Source organism: Acomys russatus, chromosome X (assembly GCF_903995435.1).
Source record: "Acomys russatus chromosome X, mAcoRus1.1, whole genome shotgun sequence".
NCBI lineage: Eukaryota > Metazoa > Chordata > Mammalia > Rodentia > Muridae > Acomys > Acomys russatus.
The window spans coordinates 52,363,890-52,391,803 of record NC_067169.1 but is presented as its reverse complement, the minus strand read 5'-3'; the positions used below and the strand labels follow the sequence as shown (position 1 = coordinate 52,391,803).

Here is a 27,914-nt window from a genome sequence, read left to right as displayed (position 1 = left end):
AAAGATCTGAGTTCAAGGCTAGCTTGGTCTACAGAGCAAGTTCCTGGACTACACAGTTCCAGGGCTATACAGAGAAACCCTCTTTCAAAAAATAAAATAAAATAAAATTAAATTGAAAAACTAACAGCCGGGTGTGGTGGCCCACACCTTTAATCCCAGCACTTGGGAAGCAGATCTCTGTGAGTTCAAAGCCAGTCTGGCTGACAGAGCGAGTCCAGGACAACCAGAGCTACACAGAGAAACCCTGTCTGGAAAAACTAAAAAACTAAAAAACAAAACAAAAAACAAAAACCTCCACAACAACAAGAAAACTAAAAACAAAAACTAAGGCATGGTGGCACAGGCCTTTGATCCCAGCACTTAGGAGACAAAGGCAGGTCGATCTCTGTGAGTTTGAGGTCAGCCAAGGCTACCCAGGGAAACCATGTCTCAAAAAACAACCAACCAACCAAAAACCTGACAACTACAGGACAAGAACAAAACCAAACCGGACTAGCCTGGACTACAAGTTGGAAGCCAGCCTGGGTTACCCAGTAAACATTTCTCTTAAAAACAAAAACAAAAACAAAAACAAAAAATCAAAGAAAGAAACAAACACAACAGTGCAGGGCAATAGCTGTGGCAGTAAAGCATCTGCCTCACAATCCTGAGGACCTGGGTTTGGATGCCCATAGCGCACGTTTATCTCACTAGTGTTCGTTCCTGCTCATGTCTGAATGCGCATGCGTGCTACACCATGCATGTGGAGGTCGGAAACATCTTTCAGGAGCCCTTTTCTCCTACCACGTGGGTGTCAGAGATTGAATTTAGGTCTTCAGGCTTGGCAGCAAGCACTTTCACCCTCTGATCATCTGACCGGTCCAGGAACCCATGTAAAAAGCCAGGCACTGTGGTGTGCGCCTTTAACTGAGGTGATGGTGAAGAATCGGGTAGGTGAGCCGGGCGTGGCGGCGCACGCCTTTAATCCCAGCACTCGGGAGGCAAAGGCAGGCAGATTGCTGTGAGTTCGAGGCCAGCCTGGTCTACAAAGTGAGCCCAGGATGGCCAAGGCTACACAGAGAAACCCTGTCTCGAAAAACCAAAAAAAAAAAAAAAAAAAAAAAAAAAGGAATCGGGTAGGCACAGGAAGAGCTCTGAGTGTTTTGGCCAGCTAGTCTAGCCAAATCAGTGAGCCTCCAGGTCACTGAGGCACCTTGTCTCAGAACAGAACAGCGGTGGAGCATGATTAGGTAAAGGCATCTGGCATTACCTTCTGGCCTCCACATGAGTTTGTACCTACACGTACATTTACACACACACACACACACACACACACACACACGCACGCACGCACGCACGCACGCACGCACGCACGCACGCACGCACGCACGCACACCCTGCCCATTTCAGCTCAATCTGAGGTGTCAACAGTTCAAAGGGCATCTTGTTCAGTACTTTTTATACTAAGTACATAAGCATAGACTAAAATCCTCCTTTGTTCAAAAGAAATCGAACCCTGCCTATTTTATGACTTCAAGATATCACTCCATACTAGCAGGTCATATACTTTCTTCTTTTTTTCCCTGTTTTTCTTTTTGCCTTTTCAAGACAGGGTCTCTCTGTGTTAGGCTTGGCTGTCCTGGACTCACTTTCCAGGCCAGGATGGCCTTGAACTCACAGGGATCCACCTGCCTCTGCCCCGCCCCTTCCCAGTGCTGGGATTAAAGGCGCGTGCCACCACCGCCCAGCTTATACTTTCCTTATTAACAGCTATATAGTTTTCCACTGAATGTAGGGAGAAGCTTCCTCCCACGGCAGAGGGAAACACAGAGATCCACAGGCAGACATTACACATATACATGACAAGAAGCGCCTTTCAACACAAGTTATGGCAGCAAGTCCAGAAGGCTTCATCTAAGAACTACGAAAATAATGGCTAAAGAAAATTGAGGACCAGATCTCCTTGTGACCCACAGTTGGAATAAGCAGTTGAAGCCTAAGTAGTTTTCCTCTTCTTGGCAGATGGTGCCTCAAGTACATTCTGTATCCCAGCTGCCTTTTGTTTAAAGAACTCTGTGTGCTGGGCACTCTATTGGCCCTACGCAGAGTCAAAGGAAGTGGTATCTTGATCCACAAGGTGGGTGTACTTGGTGTGGCCACAATGTCCAACCTTCTTGACCTGCGTGACCTTTGGAAGCACGGGTTTTGTTCAAATGGTCCTCCAGAGTTAGGTGCACTCCTTCACCCTCATCCATGAAGAAGGCACCCCGGTGATGATACTTTAGTAAGAACTTGTACTTGCCTTTAATAGCCGTGTTGGTAATGACTTTGCCATTTGCCCGAAGTTCGGCCTGCCTTTCTTTCTTCCTCACTCAGGTTTCGTATGTGTTCCATTTCGGCTTTCGCCTTTCGCCTTTGCGAGAGTTTCTCCGTCTTCTCTGTCTCTCTTGACTCTTGAGCTCTCGGACTGTCCACGCCTCCAAGTCCTCCTCGTTGTTTTCGTCGTTGGTATTGAGTGAGTCCAGGGCGGCGAGGGGCCTCTTGTTCTCTTTAGCTCTTTCTGGGTCTCTTCCTCTACAATCTTTAGTGTGCACTTGTGCTGCTCCCCAGCCATGTGCTTTGCTAGCTGCTCTAGCGCCTTCTGTTTCAACGCGTTTGTCATTCTGGAACTGTCACTCTGTCCTCCTTCCGAATGAAGACAGGCGTCAGTCGAGGCTCCGTTTCATCTTCACTGTCTGTCTCCTCCTCATCCTCTGACTGTGACTCTGACTCCTCCGCAGAGCGGCCTCCATCTATCATTTCCATGAATTCTTCTGTCTCTTCATTTCTCCTCCCGTACATCATGCCATGGCGCCGCTCTATTTCCTTGTCCTTAATTTCTTCTTCTTCACTGCTATCTTCTAGTTTTGTTTGTTTGAGACAGGGTTTCTCTGTGTAGCCTTGGCTGTCCTGGACTCACTTTGTAGACCAGGCTAGCCTTGAACTCACAGGGATCCGCCTGCCTCTGCCTCCCAGGTGCTGGGATTAAAGGCATGCATTACCACCACTGCCCGGCTGGACACTTGATTTTTGACAAAGGAGCGAAAACCATATACAATGGCAGAAAAAAAAATACAGCATCTTCAACAAATGGTGCTGGTCTAACTGGATGTTTACATGTAGAAAAGTGCAAATAGATCCCTATTTTATTACCCCACACAAAACTCAAGTCCAAGTGGATCAAGACCTCAACATAAAACCGGACACACTAAATCTGTTAGAAGAGAAAGTAGGAAATAGCCTTGAACTCATTGGCACAGGAGACACCTTCCTGAACAGAATACCAATAGCTCAGGTTCTAAGATCAACAACTAATAAATAAAACTCCATGAGGGGCTGGAGAGATGGCTCAGAGGTTAGGAGCACTGGCTTTTCTTCCAAAGGTCCTGAGTTCAATTCTCAGCAGCCACATGGTGGCTTACAACCATCTATAATGAAATCTGGTGCCCTCTTCTGGTGGGCAGGTGTACATGCAGCCAGAACATTTTAAGTATAATAAATAAATCTTTTAAAAATAAAAATAAAATAAAATAAATAAAAACTTCCCAGTCGCCCCCGCCAGGCACGGTGGCATATGCCTTTAATCCCAGTACACGGGAGACAGAGGCAAGTGGATCGCTGTGAGTTCGAGGCCAACCTGGTCTACAAAGCGAGCCCAGGACAGGCAAAGTTACACAGAGAAACCCTGTCTCGAAAAACAAAAAAAAAAAAAAAACAAAAAAAAAAAAAAAAAAAAAAAAAAAAATGGGACCCCATGAAACTGAGAAGCTTTTGTAAGGTAGAGGACATTGTCAATAGAACAAAACAATACTTTACAGATTGGGAAAAGATCTTCACCAACCCTACATCAAACAAAGGGTTAATATCCTAACTATATAAAGAACTCAAAACATTAAACACCAACAAACAAAATAATCCAATCAAAAAATGGGGCACTTAATCTCAGCACTCGGGAGGCAGAGGCAGGTGGATCCCTGTGAGTTTGAGGCCAGCCTGGTCTACAAAGCGAGTCCAGGACAGCCAACGGTACACAGAGAAACCCTGTCTCGAAAAACAAAACAAAATAAAATGGGGCACAGAGCTAAACAGAATTCTCAACAGAGAAATCTCAAATGGCTGAGAAGCACTTAAAAAATGCTCAATGTCCTTAGTCATCAGGGAAATGCAAATCATAACAATTCTGAGATTCCATCTTACATCCATCAGAACGGCTAAGATCAAAAACTCCAGTGACAGCACATGCTGACAAGGATGTAGAGAAAGGGGAACACTCCTCCATTGCTGGTGGGAGTGCAAACTTGTAAAACCACTTTGAAAATCAATCTGGCGTTTTCTCAGAATATTGGAAATAGCTCTACCTCTCCTATTTCACTCCTGGGCATATACCTGAAAGATGCTCCACCATACCACAAGGAAACTTCCTTGATCAACTATGTTCATAGCAGCTTTATTTGTAATAGCCAGATTCTAAAAACAACCTAAATGTCCCTCAACCGAAGAATGGATAAAGAAAATGTGGTACATTTACATAGTGGAATACTACTCAGCTATTAAAAATATGGAAATCTTAAAATTTACAGGCAAGAGCTGGAGAGTTGGTTCAGTGGTTAAGGGCACTGTCTGCTCTTCCAAAGGTCCTGGGTTCAATTTCCAGTGCCCACATGGCAGCTCACAACTGTCTGTAACTCCAAGATCTGATATCCTCACACCAATGCACATAAATTAAAATTAAAAAAAAAAAAAAAAGAAATTTGCAGGCAAATGGATAGAACTAGAAAAGATTATCCTGAGTAGGATAACCAAAACCTAGAAAGACAGAAGGATTGTAGAGAAAAGAGAAACTGTGGTGGGGGAATCTCTATGACAAGCTGGAGACCCAATTCAGGGTCCGTGTCGGGGAGGATATGGGAGTGACTTTGGCAGACTCCTAGTAGAAGGGGCCACAGAAACTGAAGAGGACACTCTCCAAGAAGGAGGGGAACACCAACCCACCCACAAAAACTTCAACCCAAAACTCACCCTGCCTACAATATATGCAGGGATAAAGATAGAGCAGATAGCCGGGTGGTGGTGGTGGCCCACGCCTTTAATCCCAGCACTCGGGAGGCAGAGGCAGGGGGATTGCTGTGAGTTCGAGGCCAGCCTGATCTACAAAGTGAGTCCAGGACAGCCAAGACTACACAGAGAAACCCTGTCTCAAAAAACCAAAAAGAAGAAGAAGAAGGAAAAAAAAAAAAAAAAAGAGCAAATACAGTAAAGACTGAGGAAATGCCCAATCAATGACTGGCCTAACCAGAGACCCACCCCATGGGAGAGAGCCAACCCCAGACACTGTTAATAGTACTCTGCTATGCTTGCAGACAGGAGCCTAGCAGAGTTCGTCTTTGAGAGGCTCCACCTAGCAGCAATTCAAAACACGCTGAGACTCACAGGCAAAGTTTGGGCAATGCATAGAGTCTTGTGGAAAATTGGTGATGGTGGTGGTGGGGGCAGGCAGAGAAAAATGTCTTGGAGACAGGAACTTCACAAGAAGACCAACAGAGCCAAGTAACCAGGGCCCAGAGGGGCCTTCTGAGACTGAACCACCAAGGACCTCGCATACACTGGAGGTAGGCTCCTTAGACAAATGTAGCAGATGGGCAGCTCAGGCTTTACATAGGTCCTCTAGTAAGGCGAGCGGGGGCTGTCTCTGACATGGACTCTGTTGTTTGCTTTTGGATCACTTCCCCCTGGCAGGACTGCTTTGCCAGATCACAGGGGAAGATGACAGGCTCAGTCTTGATGCAACTTGATGGGCTAAGGTGGATGGGAAGTGGGGCTGCCTTTTTCTGAGGAGTAGGGGAGGGTGGGAGGGTACGACTGGGAGGTGAGGAGGGATGGGACCAGGAGGGTGCAAAGGGAATTAAAAAAAATTACATTCTAAATTTCCCAGATCAAGAGCAGGCCACATCAGCCAGAAGAACTAAGAGCCAGGAGCCTAGAACCTAGCCAAATCATCATCAGGGAGGCTTCATCCAACAACCAATGGGAGTAGATGCCAAACACTATGCAGAGGTTGAAGAACACCAAGGAAGATGGGGAGGAAGGAGTGTAGGAGTCAGAATCAACTAAGTAGGGCTCATAGGGACTCACAGAGACTGAAGTGACAATCACAGAGGAGGAGCCTGCATGTGTCTGCGCTAGGTCCTCTGCATGTATGTGATGGTTGTGTAGCTTGGTGTTCTTGTGGGACTCCTAACAGTGGGAGTGGGGATGTCTCTGACTCTTACACCTATTCCTAGGACCATTTTACTCCTACCGGGCTGCCTCATCCAGCCTTGATATGAGGATTTGTACCTAGTCTTGTTATAACTTGCTATGCTGGGTTCTGTTGACACACCTGGGATACCTGCTCTTTAATGAAGGGAAATGGAGGGAGAGGGGAAAATAAAAGCTTACTTTCTAGGAATTCACTTAATAACTAGTACCCATTAGGAGTTTAGGCATTGGTAAGTAACTGGTCATTGATAGCAAATGGTGGCAATCAACCACAGCCTATCCCTTTCCTTTCTTGCTATGTGACCATTGCCAAATCCTTTAATGGTCATTGTGCTGTTTTGCTTTCATTGTAAATTTGACACAACCTTCTTAAGAAGAAATAGCCCTGTGGGCATGTCTTTGGGGGATGTCATGATCATGAATCTATGTAGGAAGACCCAGCCCATTATGGGTATCACCATTCCCTAGGCAAAGAGTCCTTAGTACATAAGACAACAGGAAACTAGATGAGAACCAATAGGCAGCAAGGATTCATTTCTTTCTGCTCTTGACTGTAAATTACATGTGGCTGGCTAGATGTGGTTCTTGCCTTGACTTCACTTCAGTGATGTACTGTAATATGGAATTGTAAGCCAAATAAACTCTTCTCCTATGTTAAAAAAAATTATAGAAACCCTTGCCAGTCTTCCTTTTTCATCCCAAGTGCCAACTGGTAATTTAGTCCTGCTGATCACACTCCTTTCTGAAGATGTCTCAATGCCGCCCCACTTATCCCTCATTCCAATGGCATCACTATACTTTAGGTTCCATGCCCCTTAGCTTGAATTACATTTGCTTACCCCTCCAAACCACTCTTCACACTGTTGTCAAAATTTTTTAAGTTTTATTATAAAAATAACATGTACTATAAAATTCAAATGATACAGAAATAAAAGCAGAATACCTACCTACTGGTACACAAACCAAATAAACCACCTCCTCTCCACTCCCATGCCCCAGAGGTTATCACTGTGAACAATTTTACGTTATTCTTTCACATCTTTTCATTTGCACATACAAGTACATACAAACATATCATATACACCTGATTTTTTTACTCTTAGCACAAATGTGATCATACATGTCATTATTTGACTCAATTTCTGTCTTCAATCAAGATTCAGAAAATTTCTGAAACAAAACTTCATTTCTTTAAATATAACAGTTAATTCACTGGTATCCAATGCAAATCTCTCTCTCTCTCTCCCTCCTTTTTGTTGGGGGGGGGGGGTTTGTTTGGTTTTGGTTTTTCAAGACAGGGCTTCTCTCTGTAGCCTTGGCTGTCCCGGACTCACTTTGTAGACCAGGCTGGCCTTGAACCCACAGTGATCTACTGCCTCTGCCTCCCGAGTGCTGGGATTAAAAGCGTGCACCACCACGCCCGGCACTTTTTTTTTTAGTGTTTTTGAGACACATTTTCTCAGTTTAACAGCCCTGTCCTGGAACTCACTTTGTAGACCAGGCTGGCCTCGAACTCAGAGATTCACCTGCCTCTGCCTCTCGAGTGCTGGGACTAAAGGCGTGCACCACCATGTCTGGCTCAAGTGCAAAGCTCTTGAAGATATGCTTCCTGTTCGTCTTTCAGTGTCATGTCTAGTCACTCCAGCATCCTTTCTGAAACGAGGCAGGTACAAACAAACAAGGAACATGTTCTGTCATATCTGGACTGTGACCGTTCCCCTTCATGGTAACATGCTGCCTGGACTTGAGAGCTGGTACACTCCTACCAGTAACTTCTCATCAACTTCCAGGTGGAAGACTTCCCTGCTTTTCCACACATGATCTCTTCTCTATTTTTTCCTTATACTTTTTTTTCCCCTTATACTTTACAGCTAGCTTAATTGTACTCATCTAAGAGTTCTATGATTTATCAACAAGGTTTGAATTCCACCCTCCCTGCCCCAACTTGATGGTGCGCTCTTATTTAACATTTGCACTTCAGGGATCTGACAGAGAGCTTGGCATGGAATAGATACACAGTAACATATCTGTTGGGATTTCATGATTTTAAGAACATTTACTGAGTGGCTATTTTGCATGGAACCATATCCTAAGCATAAAAAGAAACAAAAAAGACAGTCTTTGCCCAAAGGAACTTACCATTTTCCTATAATTTTTCTTAGGGTGGGGGAGAGCACATTCACATGGCCACCTATCATTTTGGATACACAGGCTGTTTCAGAGATTTACAGCCATGCCCCTGTAATCTATTTAAGAACGAGGTATTGTATATCCAAGCGAGTACTACATGAATAAACCATTTGTCCAATAGGTTTGTATTTTAAGTGTGCTATAGAGCCAGCCCATCAGTACCTAATTCTCTATTCTAGCAGAGGAGTTTTCATCTATTCTAGCCTGCAAGTTAGAAAGAGAAATGGTGCCATGTCTATACACCAGAAATAATAAATGGCACTAAAGGAGTGTAGTGGGGAAGAGTGAGTCTGCTCTCTCTTCTTGATAGTGGCTAGGGGAAAGAACTTGCTACTCCAGGATCTGGAGAGGTGATTATTATTTTACTCATTACTAAAGCTAAGGTATTAATCTGGTAATATCATTATTAGCCACTATACACAAACAAACAAGCTGAGGGAAAGGTAATCGACCTAGGCTGACTGAAGAGGCTTAGTTAGGAAGCCTCATTCATCAGAGTCCAAGTCACTGTCTCCAGCAATGGAGTGGAAATCCTCACTGTCCTCCTCATCCTCTGACAGGTGGACCTGGCTTAGTACGCTGGGCCCAGAGCGCTGCTCTTCCTCATCTTCTTCCTCCTCTGATACCTCATACCCACCGATGCTGCTGAAGCTTGTATCCTGGGTGTTGGACTTGGGATCAGGCTCCTCATAGCTCCCATAACTGAGAAGAGAAAACAACATCTCTCAAGCTTGGGCACCAGCCCCTGGCTGATCATTTGCATGCTTTGTACTGTCAAGGGATCAGGCCATCTCACCTCCCCTGGACACTAAAATAATGGGCTCTCGACTGTTTCATGTGCCCCTAAGGAGAAATGATACATTCAAAAACATCAACTTGCTGGGCGGTGGTGGTGCACGCCTGTAATCCCAGCGCTCGGGAGGCAGAGGCAGGCAGATCACTATGAATTCGAGGCCAGCCTGGTCTACAAAGTGAGTCTAGGACAGTTAAGGCTACACAGAGAAACCCTGTCTTGAAAAACCAAACAAAACCAAAAACAAACAAACAAACCAAAAAAAAAAAAAAAAACCAACAACAACCAAAAACATTAGCTTGTTGACTTTATATACATGAGAACCTGAAATAAACTTCCACACTGACCAAAACTCGCTACTGGCTACCATGACCCCAGATGCTATCAAGCCCCAAAGTTTCATATTAAATATTTTATATTTAAAAATAAAATGCTTGCCAGGAGTAGTGGCACATGTCTTTAATCTCAGCCCTTGGGAGGCAGAGGCAGGCGGATCTCCAAGTTTGAGACTAGCCTGGTCCACATAGTGAATTCAAAGATAGCCAGCATTTCATATTGAAACCTGTCTTGAAATAAACAAAAAATTATAAAAAGATTTTAAAAATAAAAATAAGGCTGGGTGTGGTGGTGCATGCCTTTAGGGCATGGTGGCACACACCTTTAATCCCAGCCCTTGGGAGGCAGAGGCAGACGGATCACTGTGAGTTCGAGGCCAGTCTGGTCTACAAAATGAGTCTAGGACAGCCAAGGCTAATACAGAGAAACTCTGTCTTGGGAAAAAAAAAACACAAACAAAAATATGCTTATTCTTCAGAAATTTGCTTTTTTCAATAATGACTACAATAAACATCCTTCTGTGTCAATACAGTCTACAGCATAATTCTCTGGGTGGTTTTCTGAGCCAGTCTTAGGATTTAGTTCAGTCTAGCCTGAACTTTGTGATTCTTCTGTCTCTTCCTCCTAAGTGCAAGGATTACAGTGTGCCAGACTTAATAATAGCTGCATGGTATTCTGGTATATATATGGCTATAACATGATTTACTTAAGAGTCTCTCAATAGTAGGTTAGCTGTTTCTGATTTATTTCACCATTAGAAACAATGGCCTGTGATAAAATCTTTGTACATTTTCTGTTTGTTTGTTTGCTTGTTTGAGACAGGATCTTACTATGTGCCTCTGGCTGTCCTGAAACTGGCTCTGTAGACCAGGCTGTCCCAGACCTCATAGTGACTGGCCTCACACTGTGCTGGGATAGAGGGTGTTCACATAGGACAATTTCCTAGATGTGGTATTTTAGAACCAAAGGGGGTACATATTTAATTTTTTATTTATAGTGAAAAAACTGTTGTATTTCTCTCCCACTCACTCTATTTACATATTATTACCAGCCATTTGGGAATGTCTTTTTTTCCCTCATACTCTTTCAAAAAATGATCACCAAATTGACAGGTAAGAAGCTACATCACATTGTTTTATCGTACTTATTTGATTAGAGAAGCTATAAGATAAAGTTCTTGGCCATTTGAATTTGTGACTTTCTTAGTTCACATCTTTTATTCTCTGCTCTTTAGGACACAGAGCAATCGTTCTAAAATACAAAGCAGATCATACCGTTCTCACTCAATGCTGTCGCATAACATTTGAATCCTTCACAATTTGGTTCTTACTTCTTCTTCTTTTTTTTTTTTTTAAATCTTAACTACTTCTATGAATAATTTCTACCACATGGATTAATCTAAAGCTCTGGCCTACTTATAATCTTTAACGTGTCCCATAGGGGCTCACAGAGACTGAACCAACAACCAGGGAGCCTATATGGGACTGACTTGGGCCCTCTGCACATGTATAACAGTTGTGTAGCTTGGTCTTCAAGCGGGACTCATAACAGCAGGAGCAGGGCCTGTCTCTGACCCTGTTGCCTGCCTTTGGGAAGCATTTCCCTGTATTGGGCTGCCTCATAAGCCTCAAGAGGAGAGGATGAGCTTAGAATTACTGCAACTTCATAAGCCAGGGCTGGTTGGTATCCATGGGAGACCTCCCCTTTTCTGATGGAAAACAATAGACAGGGTGAAGGAAGACTGGAGGAAGAGGACAGAGGGCAAACTGTGGTCAGGATGTAAAGTAAATAAATTTTTTTTTTGAGACAGGGTCTCTCTTTCTGTGTAGCCTTCGCTGTCCTAGACTCACTTTGTAGACCAGGCTGGCCTCAAACTCACAGCGATGCTCCTGCCTCTGCCTCCTGAGTGCTGGGATTAAAGGCGTGAGCCACCAATGCCCAGCTAATTAAAAAAAAAAGTGTCTCGTGCCTCTGGGTTTTCACAACGCCATTCTGAGTCTCTGGGATACCTTATGCTTCTTACCCTATAAAACTACCAGTCATATTTGACTCAGTTTCCTTCTCTAATCACTTCCCTCGCCACCCTCCTGCATGCCCCAAAAAAACACCTGGGATTGCCTGTCATGTCTTTCATGTCACTCTGCTACATAATCCTGATAAGCAGAACTCCTTAAAGGAAGGAATCCCGTGTCTTACTTGTGTTTTCATTTATGATAAATACTTGCCAGATAAATAAATAAAAGACTTTATCTACTTGCTGGCAAGATGGATTGCTTGTGCAACATAAATCCAACATATTTGAAGGCAAAATCATTTTCCCATCCTTTGTTTTTCTTCTTTCCTCAATAAAATCTCTTTATTTATCAGGCTTAATTCCCAAATTCAAACTCAATACTGCTGTTATCTGTCCCATATGCCATAAAAGTTATCTAACATAAACAGCTGATGTTCCTTTCTCTTCCTTTTGTTGTGTATGTTTGTTTGTGAGACAGTGTCTCTCTCATGTAGCCCTGGCTTGCTTTGAACTCACCCTGTAGCTGAGGATTATCTTTAATCCCTATCTTCCTACGGCTAGTTTATAAATGTGCATAGGTGAGCAACGCCACACCCGGATAGTTTTGTTTTTAGATAGCACTTCAATACTTAGCCCATGTTTAGGGTTTTCTTTTTTCTTCCTTTTTCTTTGGAGGAGGAGGACACAGGATTTTACTGGCTTGGACTTCACACTATATACCTGGCTGGCCTTAAATTCAGAGACCCACCTGCCTATTCTTAGGCATGCACCACCACATCTGGCTAGCCTTGAATTTAGGATCCTCCCATTTCATACCTTGAGTACTGAGATTATAGAATGTGCCAGCAACTTCCTTTTCCTAAAAGTACAGACTCCTAACAGAACAAAATCCAAATGCCTTGGCATGCCACTTGGGGTCCTCCATATTATAGTCTCTTACTATTTCAAAAGTCTTTTTAAAAATATTTATTTATTTATTGTTACATATACAGTGCTCTGCTTGCATGTACACCTGCAGGCCAGAAGAGGGCAATCAGATCCCAGTATAGATGGTTGTGAGCCATCATGTGGTTTCTGGGAAATTGAACTCAGCACCTCTGGAAGAACAAGTCAGTGCTCTTAACCTCTGAGCCATCTCTCCAGACCTATTTCAAAAGTCTTAATTCTCCACCCACCTCCCTTTTCTCTTGAACATACTTTATGCTATATTTCTATGCCTCTGACATATTTCATCTGTAAAGATCCCTCCCTCTTGCTGTCATTGCATATGTTTAGCAGACTCCTATCTATCCTTTAAGCATAAGTTAAATGCTTCTACATGAAATTTGCCCTGATTACTTCAAAGCAGAGTAAGTCACTCCCTAGGAATACCTCGGCACTTTATACTTACTTGTGCTTAGGTACTTAGGACATCGTACCTATAATGATTTGTGTCAATCTCTTCCACTACAAGTGCTCCTCAAGGGCAGGTTATACTTTCTTCCTATGTGTATTCCCAGGGCCTGCCCAAGCAGAGGAGCTCAGGGAATGTTTGACAAATGAAAGCTTTCTTATGCTAGGCCCTTTGTCACCACAGCTGGGAACTGATGCCACCGCCCCGTAGTATATTGCTGTCTATTACCTCATGTTGCTATCCTCCAAACCGTGGGACACCTCCCCACCATCTCCCTCATAGGACATCATGCTTTCTTCATTTTCCATGTCCATTCTTGTATTCTCCTGAAGCACGCGGGGCTGTTTGGGTCTTATACTGCCAGATCCCACATCAGAGTCGCTTCCACTTTCACTGAGCTGAAGACCTGTAAAAATAGATTGTGGTTCATTAAGAGATAAGCTTGATGGACTAAGGGAATGGCTCACTGCTACAGTGCTTGCTTAGCATGTACAAGATAGTTATGTTTATTTTTATTAAAGATTTATTTATATTTATACAGTACTCTGCCCACACGTGTGCCTGCCCACCACAAGAAGAAGACAGCAGATCTCATTACAGGTGGTTGTAAGCCACCATGTGGTTGCTGGGAATTGAACTCTGGACCTTTGGAAGAGCAGACGGTGCTCTTAACCTCTGAGCCATCGCTCTAGCCCTCTAGATAGTTATGTTTAAAACAACAAAGACAAAATAAGAGCTAGCGAACAGAAAAGGAAATTCTTGTCAGAATTAGCATCTTTACCTAGTATTTTAAAATTAGTCTATATGGACTTCGAGTATATGGTCCTCACTTCTCAAGCACGCATCTCTTTTAACTACCAAAGGTCAATAGTGGCAAGATATATAGTTTAGAACAACTAACTTGTTTCCTCTATTTTAGTCTAATATACCTGTTTTCTATCATCTCCAATATTTTACTTTCTTTTTTTGTTTGTTTGTTTTTTTTAAAAACAGGGTCTCTCTGTGTAGCCTTGGCTGTCCTGGACTTGCTTTGTACACCAGGCTGGCCTCGAACTCTACCTGCCTCTGGGATTACAAGTATGTACCGCTGCACCAGGCTCATCTCCAATACTTTTTTTACCTTACCATTTCTATTATTTTGCTTACTTTTCCTTTCCTATTCCCAAATACAACCCTTCAAAGCTGCTACTTGGGCACTGACTTTTCCACTGTTACCTTTGTGCCTCCTGTGTCTGTTAATCTTCACTCCTCTGAGTGTGGGTTCAGTACTCTCAGGTCCACTAATAGGACTCCAATAAAAGAGATAGCTTTTTTATACAAGCATAGAGTAAGAAGCAAAGACTTTCCTATTCAGTCCCGAGGTACAACAGAAACAGAAGCAAAGGAGCAAGACTCACCAGAGAACGGGTTATCTCCTTCTTCATCACTCCCAGCATCTTCCTCATCATCCTCTCCTTCAGACATAAGCAAATCCTCATACAGGACACTGGCTTGGGGCTGTTGTACAGTTCCTTCCTCTTCATCTGCAAGATCACCTTCTCTGTCTTCACCTTCCTAAACAAGTCCGGGTGGCAGTCTCATCAATGACTAAAAGCCCAGCACACCTTCTCCCCGCCCCCCGCCCCACAACCCATTTGCTGCCTCACAAGAACTTAAATAATTATAGTGGATGGATTTGTCTAGCTTGTTTCAAGAATCCTAAGGCTGACTATGGAAAGACTCCAAGATGTCACCTTGGGATTTGGCCTGCCCCGCATGACTGGGGCTCCTCCTATCATATAAATGTAGAATGTAACCATAAGGTTTCTGTAAGCATACTCACTGGGGCTGGAGTCTTAGGTTTCCCATCCTCCTCCTCATCATACCCTTCAATATCTACACCAGAGTCTTCCTCGCCCAGCCTACCTCGGCCCTGGCGAATCTGAGTAAGGAACACAAGTAGCACACCATTGAAGATGTGCCTGTAGGAGTTAAGCAATGGTTCTTTATCTAGGACAGATGTGCTTCCCTGATTACCCAGCCAACCCCACTGCTAGTGGAGGCTGTTTACACAGCTCAAGGCACGTGTATTTTCCCCAGTCATTCTTTGGAAACAACAGACAGGGCAAGAAAAACCAAAGAACAAGGAAGGTTTTGGTCCCCTCTTAACTGTCATCAGAAGGGATGTTTCCTTTCTAACCTAAATTTTTTGAGATAAAAAAAATCCTTCTGGGTTTTGTACTCTCTTATGGAGCCTTGAGAATGGGTACAGTGTTAGATGAGAATTGTGGGTTTTTTGGTTTTTTTTTTTTTTTTTTTTTGGTTTTTTGAGACAGGGTTTCTCTGTGTAGCCTTGGCTGTCCTGGACTCACTTTGTAGACCAGGCTGGCCTCGAACTCACAGCAATCCGCCTGCCTCTGCCTCCTGAGTGCTGGGATTATAGGCGTGCGCCACCACGCCCGATGAGAATGTTTTGATGCCTCTGGCAAAGGCCAGTATACATAGTTAGAGCTGGGCGTGCTACCTCATGCCTGTAATCCCATAGAAACCCTGTCTCAAAACACCAGAGAAAACACACACACACACACACACACACACACACACACACACACATTTTAATTTGATTTATAACTTTTTTTTTCCCCGAGAAAAAGTCTCTCTGTATTAGCTCGGGCTGTCCTGGACTCACTTTGTAGACCAGGCTGGCCTCGAATTCACAGAGATCCTCCTGCCTCTGCCTCCCAAGTGCTGGGATTAAAGGCGTGTTCCAACACCCCAGCACCAGTTTATAAATTTTAAGAGACACAAAACAGTACACCAATTGTTGTGAACTGAACTCTGTCTCTGAATGCAGCTGGTCTTTCTAGTCAGTCACCTATTAGGCTGCTCTGATGCCACAAATATTTTCCCTGAAGGTTTGCTGTGCTTAAATCACATTTCAAAGCCTTGTTTTCAGGGCCAAAGGATGCAGCCATCCTTCATGTATGCATGGTATCAGTCCAGCCCTCCACAATCACCTACCAGGCCGACCACCAATCTCACAAGAAATAACATCCTACCTGTGCTAGCTGCTTTTCTGAAGTAGCACCGGGAATATCCAAGACAGACATATTGCTTTCATCTTGATATACAGAAGCATCTCGAGAAACACCGAGGGACGTGCTGTTATACAAATCAGGAGGCTGTGGTATAAAACGTAAAACTTAGTGTCTACCAAGGCATCAGCTAGAAGAAATACAAAGAATTCTCCTTTACAACATTTACTGAAGAAAAAGGACATGCAGGACAACCTAGAGGAAACACAGCCTGGACCAACTTTCTAGACACATTTTTAGAATCCCATGATTAACAGCCACTCGGGCAGACTGGCATCTAGAGTGTATGTTCAAAAACTAAAGCAGAATTGCATAAAGCTTAGGGACAAGTTTGTGTATTAATAGCCTCTCTGCTCAGTAGCCTACTTTCTTCTTCTAAGCCTTGCCTTGATGTTTTAGGCTCAGGGACTCACATTAGTTATAGTTTCATTGACTTAAGAGACATGTAAGGAAATTGGATAAAGGAATTTTAACTTCAACAAGAGCATGGAATGGTTTGATAGTTCATGAACTTGTGGACAATGCTTTACAATGGTATGGGGTGTCTGTCTGTCTGTCTGTCTGTCTGTCTCTCTCTCTCTCTCTCTCTCTCTCTCTCTCTCTCTCTCTCTCTCTCTCTCTCTCACACACACACACACACACACACACACACACACACACACACACACACACACGGCTTTGGAGTAAACAGACCTGGGATTGAGTCTCGGCTCTACCATAATTAAGCCCCCCTTCTCTCCCCCGCCTCTTCCTCAACTGTAAAATATCTACCTCACATGGTTGTAGTTAGAATTAAGAGCTATGTGTACTCATACTCAATAAATGGTAGCTTCCCTCTTATCATCCCTGAAAAGAGCAGAGATTTAGCAAATGGATTCCAGTCAATAATAAGAGGGACTAGATAAAATATTCATAAAGTGAATAAGAAAAAATATCAATTTCACTTTTTGGGTTTTTGGTTTTATTTTGTTTTGCTTTTTTGAGATAGGGTCTCTCTAGGTTAGTCTTGGCTGTCCTGGACTCGATTTGTAGAACAGGCTGGCCTTGAACACAAGCAATCCACCTGCCTCTGCCTCCTGAGTGCTGGGATTAAAGGCGGGCACCACCATGCCCAGAACTCAATTTCACTTTTTAAAGTATATTTACAGACATAAACACACATACCACAGATATGAAAAGCCTCAAAATAGTCACTGGTGGATGTTATAAAAGATAGAATTGATAAACACACCTCTTATTTGTATGTTCCAATTTTCTTTTTAAAAAGATTTTATAGCCGGGGGCAGTGGCATAGGCCTATAATCCCATCAGTCAGGAGGCAGAGGCAGGAGGGTCTCTGTGATTTCAAGGCCAGCCTGGTCTACAGAGGGAGTTCCAGGACAGCTGAGGGTACAAGGAGAAACCCTGCCTTGAAAAAACAACAACAACAAAAAATATGTATATATGTGAATGTCTGAGTGTGGGTTTGTGCAAGTGCAGTATCTGTAGAAGACAGAAGAAGGTGTCAGAATCTCCAGATGTGAAGTTAAAACAGCAAGCCATGGATGAGTGCTGGCAGCCAAAGTGAGGTCTTCCGCGAGATTAGCAAGCACTCTTAACTGGCTGAGCCATTTCTCTAGCCCCATCTTCTAATATTTCCCAATCATAGCATTACTTTCGATGAATATAAAACTTGCTTATGAGCAAAGAGTAGTGGTACAAGCCTATAGACCTAGCACCAGAAAAGTTCAATCAAGAAGATCACAAACTTGAGGCCAGTCTGAACCACACAGCCAGACACTGTCTCAAACAAACAAATGTACAGCCACACATGTGTTGCTCTGTAAACAGGCAAGCAAACAAGATTGAGAAGACTTGAGTTTCCAAAATAGAGGCGGCAAAACAGATTCCATAACATTAGCACACAGATAAACTTTTTACAAATGTTAAAATGTAGTATGAAAATAGAGGCTTATGGAAAGTTTTAAAATAAATAATTTCAAAGTATTGATCTTGCTGGGTGGTAGTGGTGGTGCACGCCTTTAATCCTAGCACTCAGGAAGAGGCAAGTGGATCTCTGTGAGTTCGAGGCCAGCCTGGTCTACAAAGTGAGTCCAGGACAGGGACACAGGACACAGAGAAACCCTATCTCGAAAAAAACAGAAACAAAAAACAAAGTATTGAGCTCAATGCAAGCTCAGTAGAAATCTACAGATGCAAATACATTATTGACTGCCACCATTTAGAAGTTGGAAATAACACTATTACTGCTGTGCTTCTTCTGTATAATCAAAACTGTATTATGTATCCAGGCGCAGCGGGCACATGCCTGTAATCCCAGCACTTGGGGAGGTAGAGGCCAGCCTGGTCTACAAAGTGAGTCCAGGACAGCCAAGGCCCCACAGAGAAACCTTGTCTCAAAACAAACAAACAAATAAGCAAACAACCCTGTATTATGACAGATTAATTTCATATAGATACTTCCTGGGCAATATCACTCGCCCAAGCCCAATTGACCCAATTTGCCCATAGAACTCTAAGAGCCTGTCCTTATTCTGGACCTTGAAGAAGTATCTGAGGGTTCTCTTTACCTGGCCCCTCTGTAACCTATGTTTTGGGATGAAAGAGAGAGTAAAAGATACATAGATAAAGTGTATGAATGAGACACAGAGACAGCAAAAATCCAACAGAGAGCATGTATGTGGCATTTAAGTTCAGACTGAAACCTGGGTAGAATGAAAAATAATACCTTAAGAATTGGAAGAATTGTGCATTCAAGTATTCAGTTAAATTTGAAAGAGCAGGGCTGGAGAGATGGCTCAGAGAGGTTAAGAGCACTCTCTGCTCTTCCAGAGGTCCTGAGTTCAAGTTATGACAACCACATGGTGGTTGTTCCACAAGGTACTTTCTGGTAAGTTAAAGCTTGGGTATTAGCCATCATTCTCCAGAAGAATCTAACCACCAAGTGGCATGTGCTTTCCTCAGGTCCTAGTCCATTGGTGAATCAAAGCTCTGTCCCTCCTGAGCATAGCTGCTTTGGTATACTCAGTGAGCTTCCTTTGGAGAGTGCGGTGTGGATAGTGCCGCTTCATTCTTTTCAGCTCACTAGAATGTGATCTAGTCCCCTCTTCTGGCATGCTGGCTGGTGTTTATGTAGATAGAGCACTTATACATAAAATAAACAAATCTTTAAAAATATTTGAAAGAGCCTCTGGGAACTTTACAAAAAAAATCCTTCACACATAGAAGAAAATACCTACTGGATGCCTACTATGTACCATACAAATTAACTCATTTAATGCTGGAAACAATCTTAGAGAAACAGGAGTAGAAATGTTAATTTCCCGATATCATAAAACTAGACAGTAGCAGAGCTAAGACTCACATCCATGCCTGTTTTACATCAAACCTCATATCCTTTCCATTCCAACACTGTCTCCAATAATAGAAACCAAGGACCTGTTAATATTCCATTTAAAGTTCATTCTTCGAATATGCCAATATACTCAAAAAGGTTCAGCCAGACCAGAAAAAACTAAAAATGTCTTATTTACCCGCTTTCTAGTTTTCTAACATATGAACTTAAAACAGCCTTCATTCAGTAGGAAAGGGAATTAATCCTGGACCTTGAGTGGTGAGAGCTATGCTGACATACTTCTAAAGTAATGGGTGGTCTGGTATCTAGAAGGCAGAAAAACAACACGCCCCATGTGTAACTGAGCAGCCTACATTCTAGGGATGTCTTAGGACCCCAAAATTTACCAATGAGACAACTGGAGACCTAGAGGATGCCTCTGCCTATAATAGTAGGAATCTGGTATCCTCACACACTGACAACCACCCCGCTCATTCATCCCATAGTTGCCTCTTCTGGATTCAACAAGGCCACGAAGACCCATGGCCCTCACTCACCTTAGCCTTTGAGAAGACAAGAAAGCACACGAAAGGCATATGAAGAGGAAGGACAGAGAAGAACGGTATCTCAGTAAACATATCTATTAACATGCTCCCAACTTCCCAAACCGTGAGAAAATTGTGGGATATTCCTAATCCTTTGGCTTACCTGAGGTGTATAAGGTCCTGGAGTCATAGGATCCAGGCTTTCTAATTCTGCTTCCTCCAGAGCTGCTTCTTTGGCTGTACAGATATCTTTCTCAAGTTGAGTCAAATGTTCATCATACTGAGAAGTAAATAAAAATAATGAATTCATTCAACATTTAGGTACTGGCATACAAAAACAAACAATTCAGGGCTGGAGAAAGGGCTCAACGATAAAAAGCACTGGCTGCTCTTCCAGAGATCCCGAGTTCAATTCCCAGCAACCACATGGTAGCTCACGACAATCAGTAATGGGATCTGATGCTTTCTTCTGGTATACTTGAAGACAAAGCACTCCTATAAAGTACATGAATAAATATATCTTTCTTTAAAGAATCGGTTTTCATAGTGGTCCTATACTAATAGCAGGACATAGCTGATAACCTAAACAAAGCAGAGAAAGAAATGACGGAATGAGGGTAGGAGGTGGAATACTACAGTTGAAAGCAAACAGGGTAGTCAGGGAAAGCTTCAAACTCAAGGATACCGCAGAAAGGTTTCAGGGAGCCCGATCTTCTGTTACCTACCTCAGTTAATGTCTGGTAACAAACGTTCACAATCTCCTGAGCAGTCTTAGTATACTGACTCTCAGGCCCTATGAAACAAGTAAAATGCCATTATCTTTGTAATGTCAAGAACTTTACATTTCTCCAACAACTGATTTAATACATTATTTATTAAAATAATTATTAATTTTATTTATTTTTGAGACAGTGTTTCTTTGTGCAGCCCTGGCTGTCCTCGAACTAGCTATATAGATAGGCTGACCTCAAACTCACAGAGATCTGCCTGCCTCTGAAGTGCTGAGATTAAAAAGTGTTAAAAAATAAAAAACACCACATGGCTAAATTTTATTTTTATGTTATATAGGTGGGTGCTTTGCCCCTGTATATTTCTACACACAACATGCATGCCTGGTGCCCAAAGAGGCCAGAAGAGGATGTTGAACTGAAGTCACAAATGGTTTGGGGCTGCCATGTACATGCTGCCAAGGTCAACCTAGGACCTCCGGAAGAGCACCAAGTGTTCTTAATCACTGAACAATCTCTCCATCCACATACACTGCAATTTAAAAACAAGGATTTTAAATTTTGTTACCCAATAGTATATGATTATTTTATTTTTTTATTTTTTTTGAGACAGGGTTTCTCTGTGTAGCCCTGGCTGTCCTGGACTCGCTTTGTAGACCACACTGGCCTTGAACTCACGGCGATCCACCTGCCTCTGCCTCCCGAGTGCAGGGATTAAAGGTGTGCGCCACCATCGCCCGCCTAGTATATCACTATTTAAGATTCAGAAAACTTGTGTTTAATCTTTAACTTAACCTTCTGCTTTACTTTTGTAAATGAAAATTGTCATTTGATTTTTGGATTCCTTTTATCTTTGTTTTTTGAGGGTCTCACTGTGTAGCTCTGGCTGTCCTGGAACTCATTAGAGACTAGGCTGGCCTCAAACTCACAAGAGATCTGCCTGCCTCTGCCACCACACCTAGCTGTAAGTGGAAAAAATTTAAACATACAAAATCAGATTAATTAGTGCCCCAATTAACCAGCTTTAACAATTATCAACACATGGTTAATCTTGTTTTATTTATATTCCCACTTTCTGGACTCTTCTCAAATTATTTTGGATACAAGATCTCATTGTATGTTCTAGACTGGCTTCAAGCTCATGATCCCCTTGACCTCCACCTCCTGAGTGCTAGGATGGGAGGCATGCACCACTCTATGTCCCTTTCCATAATAAGCTCTAAGTTCCCCTGGGATACATAAAGAGCCCCTACCTCAAATAAACAAACAAGAACCCTATGTAAACTACAGTTGCAGGGGGGGATATGGAGTGTCAATGGAGGCTCATCCTTTTTTTTTCCCCCAAGAAAGGGTCTCTCTGTGAAGCCTTGGCTGTCCTGGACTTGCTTTGTAGACCAGGCTGGCCTTGAACTCACAGAGATCTGCCTCCCCCTGTGCTGGGATTAAAAGTGTGTGCCACATGTGTTGGCACGTGTCTTTAATTGCAAAACTCTAGAGGTAAAGGCAGGTGGATCTCGGAGGATCGCTGTGAGTTCGAGGCCAGCCTGGTCTACAAAGTGAGTCCAGGATGGCCAAGGCTACACAGAGAGACCCTGTCTCGAAGGAAAAAACAAACAAACAAACAAACAAACAAACAAACAACAACAAAAAACAAAAAAACAAAAAAAAAAAAGGCAGGTGGATCTCTGTAAATTCAAGGTCAGTTTGGCTTACATAGTTCCAGGCCAGCCAGGGCTACATAGTGAGACTTTGTCATAATAACAAACAAACAAATGAAATGAATGAATGAGTAAATAAATAAATATTTATTTAAGATAAATAGCCTCTAGACAATGTTCAAATTACAGGCCTGTACCACCATGCCCAGCTGATGTTTTCCTAGTGATTGAACCCAGAGCTTTATGCATACTAAGCAAACACTCTATGAACTAAGACACATCTCCAGTTCCTATATGCATTTTTTGTTGTTGTTTTTCGAGACAGGGTTTCTCTATGTAGCCTTGGCTGTCCTGGACTTGTTCTGTAGACCAGGCTGGCCTCGAACTCACAGAGATCCACCTGCCTCTGCCTCCTGAGTGCTGGGATTACAGGTGTGTGGCAATGCACTTGGCTTCCTATATGCATTTTTTGATAAGTTACATCTCAATGAAAATGTAAAAACAGTAATTAACATACCACATTTATTACAAGATTTCAGGTAAGAACCCAATGGTTGATATTCCTTAAAAATTAAAAGCTAGGTTAATGACCAGGCATTGCAGCCCACACCTGTAACCCAAGCACTTAGGAGGCAGAGGCAGGAAGACATGTAGTGCATTCCAGGCCACCCAACAAAAATTAAGATGTGGCAAAAGAAAGGGTCAGCATCTTCCAGCACACCAATGACCTGGAACTGAGTAGCAGCTCCTCTTTTTTGTCAGTACTAGAAAGGTCGAGGCAGGAGGCCAGTACAATCTATAATAGCAAGATACTGTCTCACCTACCTACCTCCCAACACACACAAAGAAAAGAACAGCTACAGCTTGTTTCAGAATTTTTGTTTTGTTTTGTTTTGTTTTGTTGAGACAGGGTTTCGCTGTGTAGCCTGGGCTGTCCTGGACTCACTTTGTAGACCAGGCTGGCCTCGAACTCACAGTGATCCGCCTGCCTGTCTCCTGAGTGCTAGGATTAAAGGCGTGCACCACCACCGCCCGGCTGTTTCAGAATTTTTGATCTCCTAGTTCTAGTTGACCAGTAGCTTGAGACTCAAAATACTGATGGAAAGGAGACTACACAGGTCCTCAGGCAAGCCAGACATGGTGGCTCATTTCTGTAATCCAGCACTCGGGAAGTTGAGGCAGGAGGATTGTTACAAGTTCCTGCCCAGCCTAAACAGTGAGACTTTTTTTTTCTCCCCAAGATAGGGTTTCTCTGTGTACCCCTGGCTGTCCTGGAACTTACTCTGTAGACAAGGATGGTCTCAAGCTCACAGAGATCTGCCCGCCTCTGCCTCCAGAACGCTGGGGTTAAAGATGTGCAGCACCACCACCACCTGGTGAGACTCTATCTTAGTAAAATTTTATTGCAGGGGCTGGAGAGATAGCTCAGTGGTTTAGAGCACCGCCTGCTCTTCCAGAGGTCCTGAGTTCAATTCCCAGCAACCACATGGTGGCTCACAACCATCTATAATGTGATCTGATGCCCTCTTCTGCAGATAAAGCGCTCATATACAATAAATAATAAATAAATAAATCTTTAAAAAAAAAAGAAAACTTATTAGAAAAATTTTATTGCAGACTCAGAGAGATGGCTCAGTGGTTAAGAGTATTTGTTCTGCAGTACATACATAATTAGCTGGATATCCCCTCTAATACCTGTAACCCCAGATCTGAGCAGAACAGAGACAGGAGGATTGCTGGGGCTTGCTGGCTTCATGCCCAGCGAGACCAAGTTGCAGGTTTAAGAAGAGATCCTGCCTCAAAGGAATATGCAGAGAATAAGAGAAAAGGACATTCAATGCCTTCTAGTCTCTTTGCCTGCACATATGCACATGAATACACACACACACACACACACACACACACACACACAATTTTAGTGTGAACTTAAAACGATCAAGCTTTCATGTGGTGATTATGTAATGATACAGATAAATCAAGGTGGCAGATAGACTACAGGCCTCCTTAGATTAAACTAATATAACACCAGTTTCAGTATATGGCTCTTATGCCTTACAAGGACAGGGTTAGGAATTCAGTCTTTATTCTACTTCAGCTTCAACCTGTTAACACAGATCAACTTCTCAGCATGTCACTTATAATAAAAGGGCAGTTTGTTTGTTTGTTTTTTGAGACAAGGTTTCTCTGTGCAGCCTTGGCTGTCCTGGACTCACTTTGTAGATCAGGCCGGCCTCGAACTCACAGCAATCCACCTGCCCCTGCCTCCCGGAGTGCTGGGATTAAAGGCGTGCGCCACCACCGCCCGGCTGGCAATTAGTTTTATATGTTTGCAATGCTTCTCTCAGGAAATCACTTTGAAAAGATCTCTTCCTTTCCTACTTCCTTTGAGACAAACACCTCTAAAGAAATAATTACTAACAATGCCTCTAAAATATAATGCCTCTAAAATATAAAATTAATTTACAAGTGATATCTCTTGCCTGTTTTTATCACTAGCTGTTTGTAACTGCTGCTAGTTTTAGACAGCCCATGTTCAAGAGTTACAGGGTTTCCACCTATTTAATTCCATCATAATACTATAAGAAAAGTAGCAGCAAACATGCTAGAGTTGGTAAACTACTGTTGAGGTAAGTGGATAAAAATACCCGGACATATTCTTGCTGTTAGCTATAGCAGCAGTTCTTGAATGAAGAAGAAAGAAGCAAAGAGATTCACACACTTCCTGAACAAAATTCTGTATGTAATGTATCTTTCTCTGGGTAGAATAAAATCAGCAAAAGGTTCCTATCCACCTCCATAAAGCTAAAAATACTATTGTATATCTTGAAATACACCAAGAGCTTACTAAAAGTAGATGATCAGCTGTAGGTTTTATAGCTTTGGAAAAAAGATAAAGAGACACAAGGGTTACAGGGCCCCTCTGGGAACAATGAAAGTGTTAAGGCTACTGGGAGGGAGAATTAAAGTGAAATCTAGGAAAACACACACACACACAAACACACACACACACACACACACACACACACACACACACACACACACACGGGGGAGAGAGGGGGGCGGAGAGAGGAGAGAGACCAGTTGTTTGCAGACTGGTGCCACAATTACCAAGAAAGGTAAGATAAATTATCACTCTACCCAATAGATCAAGTGACTCACTAACAAAAAAGAACTGTTAGAGTGTATTTCACTTTTGTATTAAATCATGACCAAAGGAATTTCAAATGCCTTACAGAAAAAAACTGTATTTACTTAGAGTTTCTCAAATTAAATAATGGCTGGGCATGGTAGTGCACACCTTTAATCCCAGCACTTGGGAGGCAGATTGCTGAGTTCGAGGCCAGCCTGGTCTACAAAGTGAGTCCAGGACAGCCAAGGCTACACAGAGAAACCCTGTCTTGAAAAACCAAAAACCAAAAAACCTAGAGAATCACATGCAATTCACACTCACACCTTCTTTTTCTTTTTCTTTTTTTCCTTCAAGGTCAGACTAGGATAAACAAGACCATGTCTCAAAAACAACAACAAAACCAATTTTAACTTTTACTAGTTTATGAAGCCTTCCCTAACCCTCAGGTTAAATTTGTTTTCTAATCGACTTCTTTTTGGTTTTGTTTTTATTTTTTTGAGACAGGGCTTCTCTGTGTAGCCTTGGCTGTCCTGGACTTGCTTTGTAGACCAGGCTGGCCTTGAACTCACACTGGTCTACCTGCCTCTGCCTCCCGAGTGCTGGGGTTAAAGGTGTGTGCTACCACGCCCAGCTTCTAATGGACTTTCTATATCCTTCTATTATAGGCCTTGTCAAGCTACTATTAGCTGAAACATGAAGTACTTGAACACAGAGACCATCCTTCCTATTAGAAAATTAAACAGCTATCCTAGAGTTTAGCACATACTGCTCCATCAGTTCAGGTGCTGAGCAATATTCCATACACCAAAGTTGGCCATGGTCTATAGCCAGCTCAACATTTCAGCCTCAGATCCATGTAGGGTTAAGATGTAACTTTTCAAATCTTACAGTAATACAATGATGACCCAAAGGACAGGAAACATCCATTTGATTGTTATTAATGCCTCATTTTCCCATGCTTTCCACAATTTCAAAAGTAAGGACAGATTGACTTCCATGATTAAAAGTTTAATAGTGATTCTTACAACATACACACACCAAAATATGCACCTACTTAAAAAAAAAAAAAAAACTGAGCAGATGAAATGTATCAGCACCAAACCCGACAACCTAGGTTCAGTCCTGGGAACCCACATGGTGGAACAGACAACCCCCTCTCCAAGTTGTCCTCTAACTTCCAAAAGCAGACCTGAGCAGCATTCCCACCCTTGCGACAAATAGAATTTATAAATATATAAATGAAACTTAGTAAGTAAACTAAGTTACTTGATTTACCTATCACTGCTCAAAGTTGCTTACGCCTGAAAATTTTAATAATGCAAATAAATGCTGGATAGATAAGACTAATGAAAGAGGGAAAAAAATACCTACCATTGTACTTAATGCTGTTGGCCAGAATCAGGTTTACATCATCTAGAAAGCTCTCTCGACTCTGGTATTTGTGTTTGGAAATATTCTATGATAAAAAACAATCAGGGACTCAGATATATACAAGAAGAAACTGATTATTAAAAGGTATTGATTTGATTATTTTTTGTTTTGTTTTGTTTTTCGAGACAAGGTTTCTCTGTGTAGCCTTGGCTATCCTGGACTCGCTTTGTAGACCAGTCTGGCCTCGAACTCACAGAGATCCGCCTGCCTCTGCCTCTGCCTACTGAGGGCTGGGATTAAAGGCGTGCGCCACCACTGCCTGGCTGATTTGATTATTTTTTAAAAATCACTTACCTTACGTATAGTCTCCAAATCCATTGGACTGACAATCACTTTGTAATAATCTGGAACAAACTTCTTATTAACTGGGTGATGAAATGGCCATGACTAGTGAAAAGAAAGCATGGGAAGTCAAATGAAAATCACCACTTATACCAGAGGGTCACAATTTTCACTGAGTTACAAATATGTCTGATGAAAACTATAAGCTTTTTTCATAGAAGTACATATCCTCACACAAAATTGTTTGTAATTTAAGGCTCTCATTAAGAAATCTTATACCCTGACAAAGTAATAATTCCTCCTCTAAACTTATAATTAAAATCTTATTTGTATGTTAAGGACTAACTTTTGCAAAAGAAGAATAAAATTCCTTAGTCCAAAGTTGCATCTAGAAATTTTATAACACTGTAGACAGACAGTATACCTATATGCAACAGAAAACTTAATTTAGAATTTCTGAGGGGACTAATATAGTAAAACAGCCCACAGAACCAGCATGCATGATAGATGATAGCCTTGCCATAAAAACTTGAAGGAAAAAAGAGAAAACAAAAGGACAACAAATATTGAGTAATTATTAAAGTGTTTTCTGTGAACGGACAAGATGGCTTACCAACAAGCCCAATGACATGAATTTAATTTCTGGATAGAAGGTTTTTTGTTTTCTATTTTTTTAAAAAGATTTATTTTATACACACACACACACACACACACACACACACACACACAT

At 42.4% G+C, this 27,914-nt stretch overlaps 1 protein-coding gene and 1 pseudogene across 1 annotated transcript in view; both read right to left on the bottom strand.

The window, feature by feature from the left end:
* Nucleotides 1-1,975: 1,975 nt before the first annotated feature.
* On the bottom strand, nt 1,976-2,871 carry LOC127185710 (microfibrillar-associated protein 1-like; annotated as a pseudogene).
* A 5,792-nt stretch (nt 2,872-8,663) lies between these two features.
* The window catches only part of Taf1 (TATA-box binding protein associated factor 1), a 71,571-nt gene continuing 52,320 nt past the window's right edge, over nt 8,664-27,914 (bottom strand). Inside the window, exons 31-38 of the mRNA XM_051141998.1 lie at nt 27,197-27,289; nt 26,843-26,927; nt 20,681-20,748; nt 20,119-20,235; nt 16,041-16,163; nt 14,400-14,556; nt 13,231-13,408; nt 8,664-9,168 (exon numbers count right to left, since the gene is read on the bottom strand). Of these exons, the coding sequence (XP_050997955.1) occupies nt 8,952-9,168; nt 13,231-13,408; nt 14,400-14,556; nt 16,041-16,163; nt 20,119-20,235; nt 20,681-20,748; nt 26,843-26,927; nt 27,197-27,289 (1,038 nt within the window). The 3' untranslated portion in view covers nt 8,664-8,951. The remainder of the gene's footprint in view (nt 9,169-13,230; nt 13,409-14,399; nt 14,557-16,040; nt 16,164-20,118; nt 20,236-20,680; nt 20,749-26,842; nt 26,928-27,196; nt 27,290-27,914) is intronic.